Source organism: Salvelinus alpinus, chromosome 9 (genome assembly GCF_045679555.1).
Source record: "Salvelinus alpinus chromosome 9, SLU_Salpinus.1, whole genome shotgun sequence".
NCBI classification, from domain to species: Eukaryota; Metazoa; Chordata; class Actinopteri; order Salmoniformes; family Salmonidae; genus Salvelinus; species Salvelinus alpinus.
In genome coordinates this window covers 84978377-84998224 of record NC_092094.1, presented here as the reverse complement: position 1 = coordinate 84998224, position 19848 = coordinate 84978377, and the positions used below count along the sequence as shown (strand labels likewise).

The following is a 19848-nucleotide window of genomic DNA, read 5'->3' as shown; positions in this document are numbered from 1 at the left end:
CACTGCCATATTGAACAGTTTTATTGGTAATATAACAGGAATAGACTAAATAGTTCTACAAAGCAGTTTGTTTTTCCGTAAGATAATTTCTTTGCTCCAGATGGAATCTAATACCAAAATATTCATAACAGTTAAAGATGGGCTGTAAAATGATATACAGTGCCTTCAGAAAGTATTCACACCCCTTGACCTTTTCCATATTTTGTTGTGTTACAACCTGAATTTAACATTTCTACAATGTAGATTGTTTTGTCACAGGCCTACCTACACACAATACCACATAATGTCAAAGTGGAATTATATATTTATTCTACAATTTTAATAGAAAATGAAAAGCTGAAATGTCTAGAGTCAAGTATTCAACCCAAGCCTAAATAAGTTCAGAAGTGAATATTTGCTTAAGTCACTATACTGTAAGTTGCATGGAATCACTCTGTGTGCAATAATAGTGTTTAACATTCAAAATAAATGATGACTACCTCATCTCTGTACCCATACAATTATTTGTAAAGTCCCTCAGTCGAGCAGTGAATTTTAACCCGATTCAACCACAAAGACCAGGGAGGTTTTCTAATGCCTCGCAAAGAAGGGCACCTATTGGTAGATGTTTCTTTTTAAAGCAGACATTGAATATTCCTTTGAGCATATTAATTACACTTTGGATTGTGTATCAATACATCCAGTCATTACAAATGTACAATGGCTGTGATAGGAGAAAACAGAGGATGGATCAACAACATTGTAGTTACTCCACAATACTACACTAAGAGTGAAAAGAACATGCATTGTGTTTACAACAAGGCACTAAAGTAATACCTCAAAAAATGCTGCAAAAAAAAATACTTTTTGTCCTGAATAGAAACTTATGTTTGGGGCAAATCCAATACAACACATTACTGAGTACCACTCTCCATATTTTCAAGCATAGTGGTGGGTGCTTCATGTTATGGGTATGCTTGTAAGGACTGGGGAGTTCTTCAGGATAAAAAAGAAACAGAATGGCGCTAAGCACAGGCAAAGTTCTAGAGGGAACCTGGTTTAGTCTGCCTTCCACTAGACACTGGGAGATTAATTCACTTCAGCAGGACAATAACCTAAAATCAATAGTTCATTTTTACTTAAATTGGCTTCAAAAATCTATGGCAAGACTTAAATGATTTTCTATCAATGATCAACAACCAATTTGACAGAGTTTGAAGAATTTTAGAAAATAATAATGGGCAAATATTGTACAATCTAGGTATGCAAAGCTTAGAGACTTCCCCAGAAAGACTCACAGCTGTAATCACGGCAAAGGTGATTATAACATGTATTGACTCAGAGGTGTGAATACTTATGGAAATTAGATATTTCTGTATTTCATCATCAATAAATTTGCCAAATTTTCTAAACATGTTTTTACTTTGTTATCATGGGGTATAGTGTGTAGATGGGTGAGAAAACAAATCAATTTAATCGATTTTAAATGCAGGCTGTAACAACAAATTTGGAATAAGTTAAGGGGTATGAATACTTTCTGAAGTCACCATCTCTTGCTCAACAAATTTGGAACAAGTGTACAGTCTTATTGTAGGATCCCACCATGAACAAATCCATACTGTACGGTTCATCATCTTTGGGGTCATTTGTAGGTACAGGAATGGACATAATAGTTTGGACATAAAGATCAGCAACCTCAATTCTTACCCTGTTTTCTCTGCTGTAGATTTTAGTTTCTCCTTGTAAAGCACTGTCTGAATGTGTATCTACAAACTGCTAACACATTTCCCCTATTTTCAGAGAAAACTTATCAACAACAAAAAGTATTTAAATTGGTGTTCTAGTTCAAACGTTGTTGTGCAATAGAATGTTCCATCCTCCTGATACCATTGTAAGCCTGGAAAATTGTGCTATACAGCCATTATAGTGAGTTTTCCCTCCAGTGGAGTTACATATTGTTAGCGACAGTAGCCCTTGGTGAAAGTTAAAACTGGGAAATCTACAAAAGAAAATCTGTTTGTTGATGATGACAATAACAAAATCTTCCCCCCATTCTGTGTAGGTCCCAACATCTGCCCCAATACAATTTATGCTACTGTTTTTTCCTTAATGTCTAAATGTTTGGAGTATCATACCTGTGCATATCAGCTAAAGACTCTAAATCTCAGGATACCTTATTTTAAATGTTCTATCACAGCATTTTGTGTTAAATGCTATCTAGCAACATATTGCCACAAAATCGGCACAGGAAAGGTAAGCATGCACTTAGTTATTTAAGTGTAGCCACTACATGAATTATAATTGATATCATGTAGTCCAAAATAACTACACACGGTGCATTCGAAAAGTATTCAGACCACTTCACTTTTTCCACATTTTGTTACGTTACAGCCTTATTCTAAAATGGATTAAAACAATTATTTTCCTCCATCTACAGACAAGATCCCATGATGACAAAGCGAAAAGAGGTTTTTAGAAAAATTTGCAAATGTACTAAAAATAACAAACAGATCTTATTTGCATAAGTATTCAGACTCTTTGCTATGAGACTCAAAATTGAGCTCAGGTACATCCTGTTTCCATTGATCATCTTGAGATGTTTCTACAACTTGATTGGAGTCCACCTGTGGTAAATTCAATTGATTGGACATAATTTGGAAAGGCACACACCTGTCTATATAAGGTCCCACAGTTGACAGTGCATCTCAGAGCAAAAACCAGGCCGTGAGGTTGAAGGAATTGTCCTTAGAGCTCCGAGACAGGATTGTGTCGAGGCACAGATCTGGTGAAGGGTACCAAAACATTCTTGCAGCATTGAAGGTTCCCAAGAACACAGTGGCCTCCAAGTCTTACATGGAAGAAGTTTGGAACCACCAAGACCCTTTCTAGAGCTGGCCGCCAGGCCAAACTGAGCAATCAGGGGATAAGGGCCTTGGTCAGTTAGGTGACCAAGAACCTGATGGTCACTCTGACAGAGCTCCAGAGTTTCTCTGTGGAGATGGGAGAACCTTTCAGAAGGACAACCATCTCTGCAGTACTCCACCAATCAGGCCTTTATGGTAGAGTGGCCAGACAGCAGCCACTCCTCAATAAAAGGCACATGACAGCCCGCTTGGAGTTTGCCAAAAGACACCTAAAGGACTCTCAGACCATGAGAAACAAGATTCTCTGGACTGATGAAAAGAAGGTTGAACTCTTTGGCCTGAATGCCAAGCATCACGTCTGGAGGAAACTAAGCACCGCTCATCACCTGGCCAATACCATCCCTATGGTGGAGCATGGTGGTGGCAGCATCATGCTGTGGGGATGTTTTTCAGCGTCAATGACTGGGTGACCAGTCAGGATTAAGGCAAAGATGAACGGAGCAAAGTACAGAGAGATCCTTGATGAAAACCTGCTCCACAGCGCTCAGGACCTCAGACTAGGGCAAAGGTTCACCTTCCAACAGTACAACGACCCTAAGCACACAGCCAAGACAATGCATGAGAGGCTTTGGGACAAGTCTATGAATATCCTTGAGTGGCCCAGCCAGAGCCCGGACTTGAACCCGATCAAACATCTCTGGAGAGACCTGAAAATAGCTGTGCAGCGACACTCCCCATCCAATCTGACAGAGTTTGAGAGCATCTGCAGAGAAGAATGGGAGAAACTTCCCAAATACAGGTGTGCCAAGCTTGTAGTGTCATACCCAAGAAGACGTGAGGCTGTAATCGCTGCCAACGGTGCTTCAACAAAGTACTGAGTAAAGGGTCTGAATACTTATGTAAATGTCATATTTCCATTTTGTATTTTTTATAAATTTGCACACAAAAAATCTGTTTTTGCTTTGTCATTATGAGGTATTGTGTGTAGATTGATGAGGGGAAAAAAGCTATTTAATCCATTTTAGAATAAGGCTGTAACGTAACAAAATGTGGAAAAAGTAAAGGGTTCTGAATACTTTCCGAATGCAGTGTACATACTTATACATCTTCTTTGATTGTTTTTACACCTGCATTCCATACACTTCTCACATTGCTATGGTTCCTGTCCTTCAAGAAATGTATTCATGTATACATTCTCTGAATAGTAGACCAATGTAATTAAAAGCCATTATCAGTAAGTTATATATAAGTTATATATATATGCTGAGCACAGTTTTTTCTGTGTATGAGTTAAGATGAAGAGGTCAGAACAGGTATGTGTGGGCATATCTATCTATCATGGACCACATTATGTTTGTTCTGGGCTTCCCTCATTTGATGTACATTTTAAACTATCCTCCTGACAAGCCCAACAAGGAAGCATGATGATGAGTCAATGGGAAGATCTCAATTGCATACTCCTCGCGTCCTATCTCTTTGTCTCCTTCTCAAAACCCATTGGAGGAGAAGGTCAGAGGGGCTGGACCTCTGGCTCATCCAATGGGTTTTGAGAAGGAGACGAAGAGAGAGGACGCGAGGAGTATGCAATTGAGATCTTCTTTATGTGAACCACTGGGGGTAGTTCATGTGAATGATGTCCAGGTTCTCTCTACCCTGGTGAACCTCAGTCATGTTTATGGTGGTGGGCAGTGACCTCTCCTGAAAAGGCCTCCACTGTCTGTACTGGCAGGAAAAGCCCCACTGCCCAGTGGGAACCAAACACATCACTCAGGTTGTCCTTCCAGGAGCTGCAGCTCTCCACCAGCTGGCCTCGCTTCATCTGGCAGTAGGTCTGCCCCCGCGCTACCAGCAGCACCTGCTGACAGCAGAACCCTGCACACACCAAGCCGATGCCCAGCCACACATATAGCATCAGCACCAGGAAGAACTGCAGACCTGAGATAACTCCTGATAGGGAGGGGAATGGAGGAGAAAGAAGAGCGCTTGGTAAGTTCAGAAACTCAATATCCTTGCATAAACTTTAAAGGGCTATATGTGAAACTCACCTAGGAAGAAGTAACCAGTGGATAGGGGCAGAAGGGTGAGGAAAGTCAATGGGTTCTCAAAGGAGATGTTGTATTCCACAGTTAGAAAGGCCACACCAAGAACCAAGGAGTACAAACAAGTGCATGACGTGTATATGCAGAACATGATGAAGTATCGCATGTTTTTGTTGCCAATGCAGTTTCCAGTAAAAAAACAGTGGTGGTCCCTCCTGAGTATGACTTTCTTACAGAGTTTGCAGAAGTGGCGACCGTTGAGGAGGTAGTGGGCGTCTATTTTATCTGAGCAATCTGCCGAACATGCAGGAATCACAGTCTCATTTGCGCTCTCAGCGGGGTACTTTATAGTCATGACATAGTTACCTAAAGCGTTCAGCATCAGGTATAGGAAAACGGCGGTGTGAATCACAGTTGATGCTCTCAGTGAGATGCCCGGGCTTTGAAAAATCGTTGGGATGAAAAAGCAGAAGTGAAAAATGAAGGTTACCGCTGTGGCTGAGAAAAAGTATGCTGGGGCGACAGCGTTGAGGAGTCTTAATTTAAACATCCTGATTATCATTCCTGTGATAAAATGGAAACGAGCGTTAGGCTGCTTATAACATGACTACAGTATTGTGTAACTGGGTAGGTGTGCACAAGGCGACAGTGGTGCTGAAAAGGACAGCTCCTCTGTGTATAGGCCTATAAGCAAAGTGCAGTAAGTACACATTTTGTAAAAAAACATATTTGATCTGTTGAAATTAGGTATATTATCTGATTTAATGTGGTATTTAGTTTCTTGACACAAGAACAAGTCAGTCAGCCAATCAAATTATATTATGAAGTTCCAGAAATTGCTTTCTGTCTAGAAAGAAAAATATTTAAATCAGATTTTGCAGTTACATTGTTTACATAGTTACTGTACTTTGCCTTTGTAGGGAGCTCTATGCATAAAAATAGCTTATATATGTAGCCTATGACATCGATTATTATGGAGGGTCAATGACACAAATAAGATTAAAGGGTAGGATTTGGATTAAACAGAATTACATAGGCATCTTACATTTACATTTAAGTCATTTAGCAGACGCTCTTATCCAGAGCGACTTACAAATTGGAAAGTTCATACATATTCATCCTGGTCCCCCCGTGGGGAATGAACCCACAACCCTGGCGTTGCAAGCGCCATGCTCTACCAACTGAGCCACACGGGACCACATCTTGCCGAAATTAACAGCTGGCACTCCTAAATTATCTCATCTGGATCTGCAAATCTCTACAAACAGATGATACCACCAACAAGATCTTGTTCTCTATAGAAAAACAACAGAAACCCAGTTCACAATTGTGGCACCCATCCCCTGTAGCCTATTGTGGGGTTATATTTTGACCAATGAAATCAAAGATAACGAAGGGGATAGCCTGCTGTCTGACCTGAGAGATATTGTGACTGATGCTCCATATAGAAAAAAGACCAAGATTACTTGCCGTTGTCACTGTGAATGGTTAGAATTCCTTAATGAATCTGACCTGAAATCACAAGGTTACCGTCTATACATGGGAGATACTGTGATATTTTTTCAGTGTTTGGCAGAATCGGTGGTTCAGTACAGTAGCCTACTGTACTGAACCAAGGCACATTAAAATAATGTGCAAGGACTTTGCGAGTTATTTTCCCTATGTGCTTATAGAACCCTTGAATAGGCTACAAGGTCCATGGTTATTTATAGAGATGGAAAACACAAATTGCAGCTTAGTTTTGTTCCGTTACCTGAACAATCGAGGTAACATGAATGTAGGCTACAAAATATTCAACAACACCTTTCCCTTCCAAGCAAGAGCTACCGGCCTACTGAGACATACTGTACCTGTCGTCGGCTCTATTGATTCCGAGGAGCTGTCCTTTCAGCACCTTAGCGGAATCCTCATGTGCGCAGGCACTGGCAATGGATAACTCATTCAAAAAACGAAGAGCTCTTGCACTGTCAAGACGATACTTAACGAGCTTGTTCGTTCATTCTGAGATGTTTCTGGATTGTCTAGCACCGCCTGTTGGCGTGGATGCGGTCATAAGGATAGAGGACAACCATAGAGAATGATAGAGGCCTCTAGTGGTCCGAATTCCATTCTAGCATGGGCAGCGCCATTGAGAGCTTCCACCATGCTTCCGCCATTTTACAGTAGTCAAAGTACTCAAATGTGTGGGGATTCCTATAGGTTGTAGCATCAATGGCACTGCCAATGTTGTCCCAGACGCTGTAATAGCACATACAAAAGAGGAGTTCTCTATCTATCTCTACGAAGACAACTATATGCTGTTGAACCATTTTGTTGTCAATACCGCGTTTAAATGGCCATGAGATTATATGATCGGCTTTCTATTCTCGATATAAGTCATTATCGCATGATGTTTCTATCAATGTAACCTTTGACAATATTTTGACATAGATTTCTAATTTTACTGCACGTCTTTAGCCTGCTAGGCTACACATTCTTTTGTCTGCGCAAGTCACTTCCAGCGCAGGTCTGGCGCAAACATTGTTATCCAGCAGGTGGCGATGATGCTTATTCAATGAGTAGTCCTATTCAACTTCCGAGTGTGGCAGTGGTCTAAGCATGATTAGATGCATCTACACTTGTAAAACGTTTACCTTCCAAACATACAGAGTAGACAGACAGTATACTACGAATAGGATATTTCTAAATTGCTATTATTAAAGCCGCGTTAAGTACAGGCCAATGTTATGTCATATTAACACATTTAAACGTGTGTAGGCTAATGATTCCACATTCTCATGAAGGTGTGAAAGAAGTGGACCGCCATAGCCTATAATATTGAATAATATTCCTTCATGTAAAAATTCAGTCAAAACAATAAAAGCTGGTCTACACTGAAACACGTTCGTTCTCTTATCTTGGGCAGGTGTCTTATTTACAGACGGCGCCTGTGCAGGGAGTTCCTCCTCTTGTTTCTTGTGACTGATGCAAAAATAAGCAGCATCATCCCGACCGGACGCCAGCGATAAGGAGCATTTAAGAGGTGAGCCACATTAACATTAGGAATTTAATCCAATGTCGGTTTATTAATATGATTAAATATGGAAAAATGTGCAAGCGAATTATGAGGTTAGCGGCGGCTGATTTTAAAGTTATCTTTAAAAAGTGGGCGGATTTACTGTTTTGATAGTACCCTACTGCAGTGGAGAGCCACTACGTTAGTTAAGGGAACCGCTATAAAAACAACGGGAATCACACAGGAAGGCGAAAAACCCGTCGTTACCCGAAAATGTTTGATGGGAAACATTGGAGAATTGATGTTGGAGACATTAATATGTAGGCTATTGGTTCATTCGAATAACTTGTAGTGACTTGGCCTGTCAACAGACTGCTCTCTTATCTTAAAGCATAAATGATCTATTTAGTTACGTTGCGTGTTCGTTAGATCAGAATTAGTTATTGTGCAGCGATCCGTCGGTGAGTGCGACACTGAAGGTACGTGGCAGAGATTTACGCCCTGACAAACACACTCCTCACCATACTACACCGGCGGCTGCATTGTGTCGTTGATTAGTGCCCATGCGCTGCCTGCACAGTTTACCACTTTGCGCTCTTTGGATACATTTAGGTTGAATGCTGTAGCCTTTTGAAGAAAACCAGCATCGGTTACATCAGCTGGTTCTTCTAAGATGTCTGATTAAATGTGGTTTAGATATCTCTATATGCCTTAACGTATTTGATGCTTACAGTCACACACCTGGCACAGTGGTTTACATAATTAATGGACTATAGCTGGAGTGTGCAGTGTTTTGCCTTATTGAAAGAAATATAAACTGTAGGTATTTGTCTGTAGTCTGGCCATGGTAGGCATCATTCATGGTTCATTGTTTCTACTACGTGTGATAGGCCTACTCATTGGTCTTTTATGGGGGCGTGTATCCATGTCTAATCCAGCAAATGAAGATGATATCTCCAAGTCAAGATGCCTAAGAACACCCATGCTGTGTTGAAAAGTATGTGGATTCTGCATAATGTAAGCAGTTGAACATGTTGAATCAATGTTCAGAAGCTGTTTTGTTTCTATTGTCAGTGCTATTGAGCACATGCAGTATATGCACTACTTCACTTTAGTCTAAACTCAAGCTATTTTATTATTTTGACTAATTTCAAGCTCATGATTTACAGTTGGTCCATTACACTCAGGGCAGCCTGCAGCAAACACCAGTAGGCCTTTGAAATGCCAGCTATAATTGTTTTTGACTTTAAGTTGAATGAAAGGTTATCTGCTTATGTTTCAACCAGTTTGATTTATTTTGGATGCCAGTAGGCAGTAGCCTATGTGCATAGTCTTGGATGTATTGACCTTCCCAGTAATTCAAAATGGCCAGAGTTCTTGTTGGTAGCATTGGTAAACAATGTTGAATGTCTTAAGAGGAGCTGAGAGCTCATTTAGAGTGTTGAAAGGAAGGACTGTGTTATCTGCAGTACCTTATCCATTGTTTTGCCAATTCAAACGTCACAAACCAGGTCTCTGATGGAGAAGGAGCAGATGATGAATGTTGCCATTGTCATTTCCAAACAGTCATGAATATTTGATCAGACTGTTGGCTGAGATTGAAAGTTGATATCTCCCCCTATCCCAGCATGTTGCATCTGGCCTGGTTGTGTGGGATCTGTAGTCTGTGTTGGCAACAGGGAAGGGGGAGTCTGCCTGCCTCATGTTTCTGAGTTTGTCTGTATTTTGTGTAGGCAGGAAATGACAAGTGAGCTAGCACATTGGAAGCACGAGAGAGTTCCCAGTCATGCTTCTGGGTTTACATGCTTTCTGTATTTTCAGCACCACACGTGACTGGACAGCTTCAATCAATTTGGCAACAACTGCACATCATGATCTAGAGATCAGCTAATCAGTGCCATGCCAGACAGGGAGAGGTGTAGACATCCTGCACCTGAGCCCTGGCCTAGGCTTTGAACTGTAATGTGATTGGGAAGAACTAGCTATTAAAATATTTCACAAGAGGCTAACAACCTGTTCTGATGAGCAATAAGCAGGCATAATTAGCCCCTCTGTTCAGAGACAGAGAGAAAGGGTGCTTGTGTAGGCGCGTGTAGGCGCGTGTAGGCAGGCGCATGCGTGAGGGAGGGAGTGCGTGTCAATTGCATCAGATGTGAGATGGTGATATGTATTACTGTGACTCATCTCCTCCAGTCATGTTTTCAAAGCGCATGACTCAGCCATCCATGTGAGCAGAAACCCTCCCACAAAACTAACCTGTAGAAATCAAAAATATTTTCCGCAAACATCTTATTGGCTGCGTTTTGCTTTCTTATTGATATGACTACGTTTTGCTTTCTTATTGATATGACTACGTTTTGCTTTCTTACTGATATGGCTGCGTTTTGAAACTTTCTCCTGTACTCTTCTTGGTATAGCTATTACCATATCTGTGCTTATTGCTTTGTTTGGATTAGTCGCCCTGTAGGATCATTTTTTGCAGTAGAACGCCTGCTGTGAATTTTCATGCCATTTGGCATGGGTGCTCAGGGACTCCTTCCCACACAACCTAACTCAGAGTTGGCATGATTACTGACAGAGGAGAGCAACAACACTATATTATAAGCCTACAAACCAGCAATATGTTTTTCTGCTAAATGCCCTATTTTTACTCAGCTTCCTCTCACATCAATTCATTTTTTCCCCATAGATATGTACCCACAGTGTCATGTCTCTACCTTGCATCTTCCTTAGGAATGATACTGACCTTACCCTCTCATAAGTGCCATGACTCCCCATCCAAGACTCCCTACTGCCCAGGGCTATGCTGTTTGTATCGGACTGACCCCTCAGACTCGGTGAAGCCTCTTACTGGGGCCTGGTCTGTTACTGTGAGTGGAGCAGAGTCCCACAGTTCAGAGGTGCAGTCTGACAGCCCAGGAGCCCGTGGAGAAGCCTGTGATTTGTGGGTTTTACCGTGTTGCACTCAGTGCCTCTAATTGGCTTCATCCATGTCATTCATCTTTCTGCCTGGGTAATGAATGGGGTTTTTATTCTCATAAGTAATTCCATGTGGGTTGTGTTTGTATGCCACTGCCCTTTTAAAAATATTTTTCTTAATTTGATAGATCGCAATCTGTTGATGTCTGGCAGACATCAACATTTAGACATCACTAGCTAGGTTTCCATCCAATTGATGACAGATTTTCATGCAAATGTTCTAAAATCTGCATAAAAGCAGTACCAGAGATGTTTCCATATTTACTTGTTGTGGATAAAAAGCTGTGCCTGATGTAGTGCGCACAAAATGTACTTTTTCGCTTAAATTGTCATGTACTGAATAAAAATCTGAAATACAGTGTGTTCCCATTGCATGTTGATGTACGGATAGTTTTGTCACAAACTGTTGTGTTAAATAGCAAATGTGCTACTCTGGTCTCTCTAGCCAACAGCTCGCAGATGCGGTGGATGTTGGCTAGTCTACATGATGAGATTATTATGGATATTTGAATATTTGTCAAGCATTGATTATCATGTCACCAGAATAAGACCCTCGGTATTTATTGGAAAGGAGCATCAAGATCACCGTGGTCTTTCACCACCCTGTTATTTCATCTGTAGCCTAATAAACTGTAGTTTCCCAAATTGTAGTAGGAGGACCATACACCATATCATTGCGTGACTTCAAGTTTACTTTGATTTGATGGTTATTATATCAATATTTACGCATAAAGGCGTTTCCACCACCGTTCCTTGAAATAATTAATTTTAATGACACAAAGATCCCACCATGTCGAACGAACAAATTATCTGTCAGCATTTATACATTTGTACCGAAACTTCCAGTTTCCATCACAGCTGTCGGGATATATTTTCTTTATAAGGTTGGACTTTGCTCGCATAAACTGGATGGGAACATAGTTACTGACTGGGAACAGAAATCTCTCAAGGCAAATGTGTTATGATGTGGTTGTAGATCCCTTGTTTCTTATTCTACAGTTTGCCTAGATGCTTAAATGATTAGCCTCTAGTTTGTATAGTAGCATGAATGATCTTCATTTGTAGGCTACAAAACAAGATCTACTTAAACTGCCAGACTGGACCCAATGATCAATGTCATAGTCTACTCCACAAACAAGGCATATACACAGTGACAGTGCTCCTCAGTGGGCCTACTGAGCATGTGTAGTGCAGACAGGAAGCAGGTGTTCAGTTTGTTAAACAAGGCGAGTGTGTGCGCAGTCATCACCCCAGGCACGTTATGGATCACTCAGCCTTCAGTAAGGGGCTGAGAGCGATGATGCTACCTTGGCCAGAAAACAGTCCTCTCAGCTGTGTGTGTGTGAAGGAGAAAGACCCCCCCTCCACCCCGGCTTTAGAACAGGTGGGGAGCAGCAGATTGTGTCCCGTCCCCCTCCTCCAGCCTGGGTCTCTTAAAGGAAAATTCCACCCCAAAACTATATTTTTGTATTTGTTTCATTTGTCCATTGTTGACGTAGTCCCAACATATTTTGCTTTCAAAATACAGAAATCCTCCCCATATGATGCATTTTTGCATCATATGATGCTGCGTTTTGCATTATATGATGCAAAATGCATCATACGGGATGATTTCTGTATTTTGAAAGTTACATCTCTTAAGTTGATTACTGACACACAGGGTTGGGAAATTTCTGGAAATTTTCCATGAGAAGTTAAGCCTGGGAATTTTGCTTAAATTCATCAAAGTTAGCTTATAACGGTGAACTTTTTTTGTGGGATACACATAAGGCAATTCTAGGTCTTGTGGCATATTTTAGTTAAACTATCCCCAACTCAATGGAATTGCAACCCTCTGCATGCACAGTGCATTCTTCCATCACATGTGCAGTGCACTCTTCCATCACATGTACAGCTGATTCTCAAGATCTTGCACACTAATGAGATGCTATTACACTACACTGAGCAAAGGACTACATGCGTTCTGGTAAGTTTTGATTGATACTGCATGGGGTGAATATATTTTATATGACATGCATAATTTTTTGTTAACTAGTAAATAGTAGAGCAGCAAAGTATTTTAAATCATTTCTAACTTGTTAACAATTTCTGCTAGTTAGTTTTTACTACCATGTGGGTTTTGGTAGTTTTTGCTACCATGTGGGTTTTAGCTTGCTTGAGCCTGCTAACTGAGTGTTAATTCACCCGTTTCATATATATTTCATTTTAAAACATTTATCTTACAAAATGAGTTGTTTAATCTAACTGCTTAACTATTTATCTGTACATGGGATTGTATTTTGTATTTTACAAATTATTTTCTAATCTTTACAGGAAAATGCCACGGGCACTATCTGATGTGTGGAGACATTTTACTGCAACTAATGTAGAAGGAAAATCTGTGTACTTTTGCGAATACTCTACCAAATCACATGTGAAGAATGCAACAAAGATGCAGAATCAGCTGGCCAAGTGCATAAAGTTCCCTCAGCGCTCACAACAAGCAACCTCTGACAAAAGTCCCTCTACTTCTATTCGGGGTGAAAATTACGAATCAGACACCTTAATCGATAGCAACAGCTCATGGTCCTCCTGGAATCAGAAGTTTTTTTGACTCAATGGAGGAATGTAGTCAGAGAAATGCTTATGAATGTCTGGCATGAGCTGTGTATGCAACTGGTTCACTTCTGATGCTCACAGGCAATGGGTATTGGAAGAGATTTCTGAATGTTCTTCGCCCAGCATACACCCCTCCAACCAGACATGCTTTACCAACTTATTTGCTGGATACAGAGTTCAAGTGAAGGTCAAGCAAATCATAGAGAAAGCAGACTGTATTGCAATCATCTCTAATGGGTGGCCGAATGTTCGTGGGCAAGGAATAATTAACTACATCTTCACCCCTCAACCAGTATTCTACAAGAGCACAGACACTAGGGACAACAGACACACTGGTCTCTACATTGCAGATGAGCTGAAGGCGGTCATCATTGACCTTGGACCACAGAAGGTATTTGCACTGGTGACAGACAATGCTGTGGACATGAAGGCTGCTTGGTCTAAAGCCATTGGCTGTGCTGCTCATGCATTGAATCTGCTCCTCAAGGACATCATGGCACTGAAAACAATGGATAAGCTCTACAAGGGAGCCAAGAAAATGGTTAGGTATGTGAAGGGTCATCAAGTTATATCAGCAATCTACCTCACCAAGCAAAGTGAGAATAATAAGAGCACCACATTGACGCTGCCTAGCAACACCCATTGGGGTGGTGTTGTCATAATTTTTGACAGTCTCCTGGAGGGGAAGGAGTCTCTCCAAGAAATGGCCATATCACAGTCTGCCAATGTGGACAGCCCCATCAAGAGGATCCTCCTGGATGATGTATTTTGGGAGAGAGTGGTAAGCAGCCTGAAACTCCTGAAATCTATAGCAGTAGCAATTGCACAGATTGAGAGAGACAATGCCATCCTGTCTGATGTTCAGACTCTGCTTGCAGATGTAAGAGAAGAAATCCGTACTGCCCTGCCCACTTCACTGTTGCTCCAAGCAGAGGAAACTGCAGTTCTGAAATACATCAAAAAGCGTGAAGACTTCTGCCTGAAGCCCATACACGCCGCAGCGTACATGTTGTACCCCAAGTATGCTGGCAAGAGCATCCTGTCTGGTGCAGAGATCAACCAGGCCTATGGTGTCATCACTACCGTGTCTCGCCACCTTGGCTTGGATGAGGGCAAGGTTCTTGGCAGTCTGGCGACGTACACTTCCAAGCAAGGGCTTTGGGATGGAGATGCAATATGGCAGTCGTGCCAACATATCTCTCCAGCCACCTGATGGAAGGGACTTTGTGGATCTGAGGCTCTTTCCCCTGTTTCCTCCATCATCCTCCAAATCCCACCAACATCAGCCACCTCCGAGCGCAACTGGTTCTTGTTGGGAACACACACACCAAAGCACGCAACAGGCTGACCAATACAAGGGTTTAAAAATTGGTGGCCATCCAGGCAAATTTGAGGCTTTTTGAGCCTGACAAGAAGCCATCCTCAACAAGGTTGGAAAGTGACAGTGAAGATGAGGCCTCAGAGTCTGATGTTCAAGAGGTGGACATTGAGGAGGTCCAGGGAGAAGAAATGGGAAGCCTGAGAGGAAGACAATCAAAGTTTAAGTTTCTAGACTATCATTTTACAGATGTATGTTTAAAACATTTTTGGGAGATGCAATGGATCTTTGGGGATCATTCAATATTCCCTTTTGTTGTTCAGTGAAATCATCCCATGTGAAGAGTCAACTCATTTAATTAAAGTTCTATTCGTAACGAAATATATATATTTTTTTTCTATTGGAAGGATTTAATCATTTGCAATTATGTCTACTTATGATGAGGTAAAATGTTTGTTTCTGTCTCCATATATGGTAAATATGTCCAATGCAAAAAAAATGTAAATGTTATTAATATTAATTTGCATATTTCTGTTAATCCCCATCTATTCCCACGGAAAGTTTCCACCTCTGAATTTTCTCCACAATGTGCAACCCTACTGACAAGCAACACAATTTGGGACTATGTCAACAACGGACTAATAGATTTTGGGTGGGATTTTCCTTTTAAGGACCCCCTGTCTTCCCCCTGTCTCTATAGACAGATGGAGGTTCCTCAGTAGCCTGTGGTCTGTGGACTACCAGAACTGCTCAGGCCTAAACAAACTGTGGTACTGAAAAAACCTGACACACAAAAACTAGTATTTTGCCTATTGCAATAGAACCTATTAGCAGAGAGATGCAGTCTTATGGCTTTAAATCCAATTGCATGACTAAATATTGTAAACATAATAGGAGCTATTAGGGCTAGATTCACACTTCATCACTAGCTGTGTGACGCTGCTCATGGATATTTCACAGCCTTCTGTTATCAGAGCTCCGTTGTTTTGATACGGCAGTTTTCACTTATACGGAGGATTATTGCAGGGCTTTCCTCTGACCTGTGACAAGTGAGTGACGCCAGAAACCACCCCAGTGGTCTTCTGGTGTTGGCTTCAAAATCTCTTTAATTTCAATTAGGGGGCCTACAGACCCCGTCAGTAGCCTGTGGAGAGGGTGAAAGTGGTGTGTCCTGGTCTGATGGTGTGCCCTGCTTTCATGTCAGCGGGATGTCACTGGCTGGTTAATAGTCGAATGGACTGGAGAAGCTTTAGGAAAGTGGATTGAGAGGGGCTTTTTAAGAGGGGCTATTTGAAGGAAGTCTTTTAAAAAATATACACTGCTCAAAAAAATAAAGGGAACACTAAAATAACACATCCTGGATCTGAATGAATGAAATATTCTTATTAAATACTTTTTTCTTTACATAGTTGAATGTGCTGACAACAAAATCACACAAAAATTATCAATGGAAATCAAATGTATCAACCCATGGAGGTCTGGATTTGGAGTCACACTCAAAATTAAAGTGGAAAACCACAATACAGGCTGATCCAACTGATGTAATGTCCTTAAAACAAGTCAAAATGAGGCTCAGTAGTGTGTGTGGCCTCCACGTGCCTGTATGACCTCCCTACAACGCCTGGGGATGCTCCTGATGAGGTGGCGGATGGTCTCCTGAGGGATCTCCTCCCAGACCTGGACTAAAGCATCCGCCAACTCCTGGACAGTCTGTGGTGCAACGTGGCGTTGGTGGATGGAGCGAGACATGTTGTCCCAGATGTGCTCAATTGGATTCAGGTCTGGGGAACGGGCGGGCCAGTCCATAGCATCAATGCCTTCCTCTTGCAGGAACTGCTGACACACTCCAGCCACATGAGGTCTAGCATTGTCTTGCATTAGGAGGAACCCAGGGCCAACCGCACCAGCATATGGTCTCACAAGGGGTCTGAGGATCTCATCTCGGTACCTAATGGCAGTCAGGCTACCTCTGGCGAGCCCATGTAGGGCTGTGCGGCCCCCCAAAGAAATGCCACCCCACATCATGACTGACCCACCGCCAAACCGGTCATGCTGGAGGATGTTGCAGGCAGCAGAACGTTCTCCACGGCGTCTCCAGACTGTCACGTCTGTCACGTGCTCAGTGTGAACCTGCTTTCATCTGTGAAGAGCACAGGGCGCCAGTGGCGAATTTTCCAATCTTGGTGTTCTCTGGCAAATGCCAAACGTCCTGCACGGTGTTGGGCTGTAAGCACAACCCCCACCTGTGGACGTCGGGCCCTCGTGCCACCCTCATTGAGTCTGTTTCTGACCGTTTGAGCAGACACATGCACATTTGTGGCCTGCTGGAGGTCATTTTGCAGGGCTCTGGCAGTGCTCCTCCTTGCACAAAGGCGGAGGTAGTGGTCCTGCTGCTGGGTTGTTGCCCTCCTATGGCCTCCTCCACGTCTCCTGATGTACTGGCCTGTCTCCTGGTAGCGCCTCCGCCTTGCCACAGCTCGCATTGATGTGCCATCCTGGATGAGCTGCACTACCTGAGCCATTTGTGTGGGTTGTAGACTCCGTCTTATACTACCACTAGAGTGAAAGCACCGCCAGCATTCAAAAGTGACCAAAACATCAGCCAGGAAGCATAGGAACTGAGAAGTGGTCTGTGGTCACCACCTGCAGAACCACTCCTTTATTGGGGGTGTCTTGCTAATTGCCTATAATTTCCATCTGTTGTCTATTCCATTTGCACAACAGCATGTGAAATTTATTGTCAATCAGTGTTGCTTCCTAAGTGGACAGTTTGATTTCACAGAAGTGTGAATGACTTGGAGTTACATTGTGTTGTTTAAGCGTTCCCTTTATTTTTTTGAGCAGTGTATAATAAATTGCCTCAGCATTTGATCTGAATTTTTGCTATATAACCAAATGCTGAACCGTCCTTCTAGATTCCTCAACCTTCTCCTTTATTCATTCAGTTGAATGTATTTCTTGCAGCAAGGACATCCTCTGTTTGACTTCACCTCCGCGATTGTAGCGTATCTCGTCCATGAGAATATGAGGTATGAGAGTTATGTAAAAGCTCATTCGTATTCCGCAAGCTCTGGGTACTAGGAGAATAAGCTGATGATGGAGTATGCATCCCTCTTTTCCCAACCGTAGGCTTTTCCAGGAAAAGGAAACAACTCTGCCAACACAAACAAACAGTGACAGGGCGAGACAGCTTGTTAAACAACACACAGATTCCTGTCGGTGCATTCAAGCACAGGAACTCTAGCAGGTTCATTGTTTTATTTATGGTAATTGCCAGTCATCCTTTAGAGACGGTCCTTTTTCCCTGAGTGAGTGAGTGACTGACAGACAGTTGTCAAGGTGACGATGGTGGTTGAGTCAATTTGAGTTCACACTTGATTTATGGTTAATTTCTGTGCCATGGCAGGACTCTTTCCCTGGTGTCATCTGCTCACTGAAGCAGGTAATGAATCTGGATCTAACTGAAGGTTTTACTGTGCAGGAATCCTTGTCTCTTTATTTGTCTTTGTATTTAATACAGTAGGCAATGTCAGATACATCATACTGTATGGAGTCAGGTGATGAGAGTTTATTCTTTGGGTGCAGTATGTCTTTGATCTGCCCCCTATATCTCCCTCCAGAAATGTTTCTGCATGGTTGTTACCCATGGGCTGACCCTTAGCAACCTTTTCCATGGTATCACTGTCATGTAAAACAATGTTAATTGTTAGGAAGAACAAACTGTATCCCAAAGGTCTTTCTAGGAAGAAAATAAGTCCAACTGTATGTCAGTACCTTACTTATTAGATATATTGAGAATCTCCATAACCTCAGAATCGTTGGCTGCTTTGTATGAACATGCTTGAACATCACTGTCTGTTCCTTGTTCTACTTCATCTCATGGGTGAATCAGATTCGGGACAACTACAGCGTGTTCCTCTCATGTGCTAGCAGCAGCTTTGATCGCAAAACCAGCTATGATTACCACCCACCCTAACTGAAAATTGGTGACTCAATCAGGATACTGCTGTAATAACTAGGGTTTGGCAGTATCCAGATGTTCATACTGTTTCTGTACCATACCGGGGTATAGGTATTACCGGGAGTGCGGGTCAGAAGGTTGTGGGTTTACAGACGAGTAGTGGTGAAAAGATCTCCTTTTATAGTTTCAAGCATCGCATGAATTTATCATCGTATTTGCAGGTATAAAAATGTCATGCAATTCTACGTAATCTTTTGTTTAAAAAAATTATAGATTTGTCACCCCATTTTCATGGTATCCAATTGTCTCATCGCTGCAACTCCCATACGGACTCGAGAGGCGCAGGTCAAGAGCCGTGCATCCTCCGAAACACAACCCAACCAAGCCAGACTGCTTCTTGACACAATGCCCACTTAACCCGGAAGCCAGCCACACCAATGTGTCGGAAGACACACCGTACACCTGGCGACCGTGTCAGCGTGCACTGCGCCCGGCCCGCCACAGGAGTCACTAGTGCGCGGACATCCCTGCCGGCCAAACCCTCCCCTAACCCGGATGACGCTGGGCCAATTGTGCGCCGCCCCATGGGTCTCCCGGTTGCGGCCGGCTGTAACAGAACCTGGACTTGAACCCAGAATCTCTAGTGGCACAGCTAGCTAGTGCCTTAGACCACTGCGCCACTCGGGAGGCTTTGTCATTTTAGATATTAGCAGAATCTTTTTTTAATACCACACAAATTACCAAAATTACAGGCTAAAAAATGGACGGAGAGGCCTGTGTGTTCATCTCATCATATTTCTCCAATGCCAAATGAGTGTGTCTTGTTTGCAAAGAAACTGTCACTATTTTGCAAATAATTAAATCTGAGGCGCCATAAGGAATCTGAGCATGGTACGGTACTTTCAAAAGTTAGGCCTACCTTTCTACCCCAGAAAAAGTAGGCCTACCGATGCAGAAAAATGTAAGCTTTAAGTGCTGGCTACTCTTCTTCCGTGGCTTAACCCAGTGAGAGAAGGTCACAAGTGTTTCCCTAAAAGCTGTCTGGGTTTAAACATCTTCCATTGTACAAGTCAATAGCTTAATCAATTGATAGTGACAGAATTACAGTGCCTTCG

At 42.3% G+C, this 19848-nt stretch overlaps 2 protein-coding genes across 4 annotated transcripts in view; one reads left to right on the top strand and one right to left on the bottom strand.

Annotated features, from left to right (window-relative positions):
- Positions 1 to 6: 6 nt before the first annotated feature.
- On the bottom strand, positions 7 to 6965 carry zdhhc22 (zinc finger DHHC-type palmitoyltransferase 22). The gene is made up of 3 exons (XM_071327586.1): positions 6733 to 6965; positions 4889 to 5446; positions 7 to 4790 (listed from the first exon to the last, which is right to left on the bottom strand). The coding sequence occupies exons 2-3, from the start codon at positions 5442 to 5444 to the stop codon at positions 4507 to 4509; spliced, it is 840 nt and encodes a 279-aa protein (XP_071183687.1). The 5' UTR covers positions 5445 to 5446; positions 6733 to 6965; the 3' UTR covers positions 7 to 4506.
- Positions 6966 to 7504: 539 nt separating this feature from the next.
- Positions 7505 to 19848, top strand: part of tmem63c (transmembrane protein 63C) — a 56899-nt gene continuing 44555 nt past the window's right edge. Inside the window, exon 1 of one of the 3 annotated variants that reach the window (XM_071327583.1) lies at positions 7505 to 7904. The gene's annotated coding sequence lies outside the window, so the exon portion shown is untranslated. Of the gene's footprint in view, positions 7905 to 8091; positions 8357 to 19848 lie in introns of those variants that run through there. The other 2 variants (XM_071327581.1, XM_071327582.1) reach the window with 2 other exon arrangements.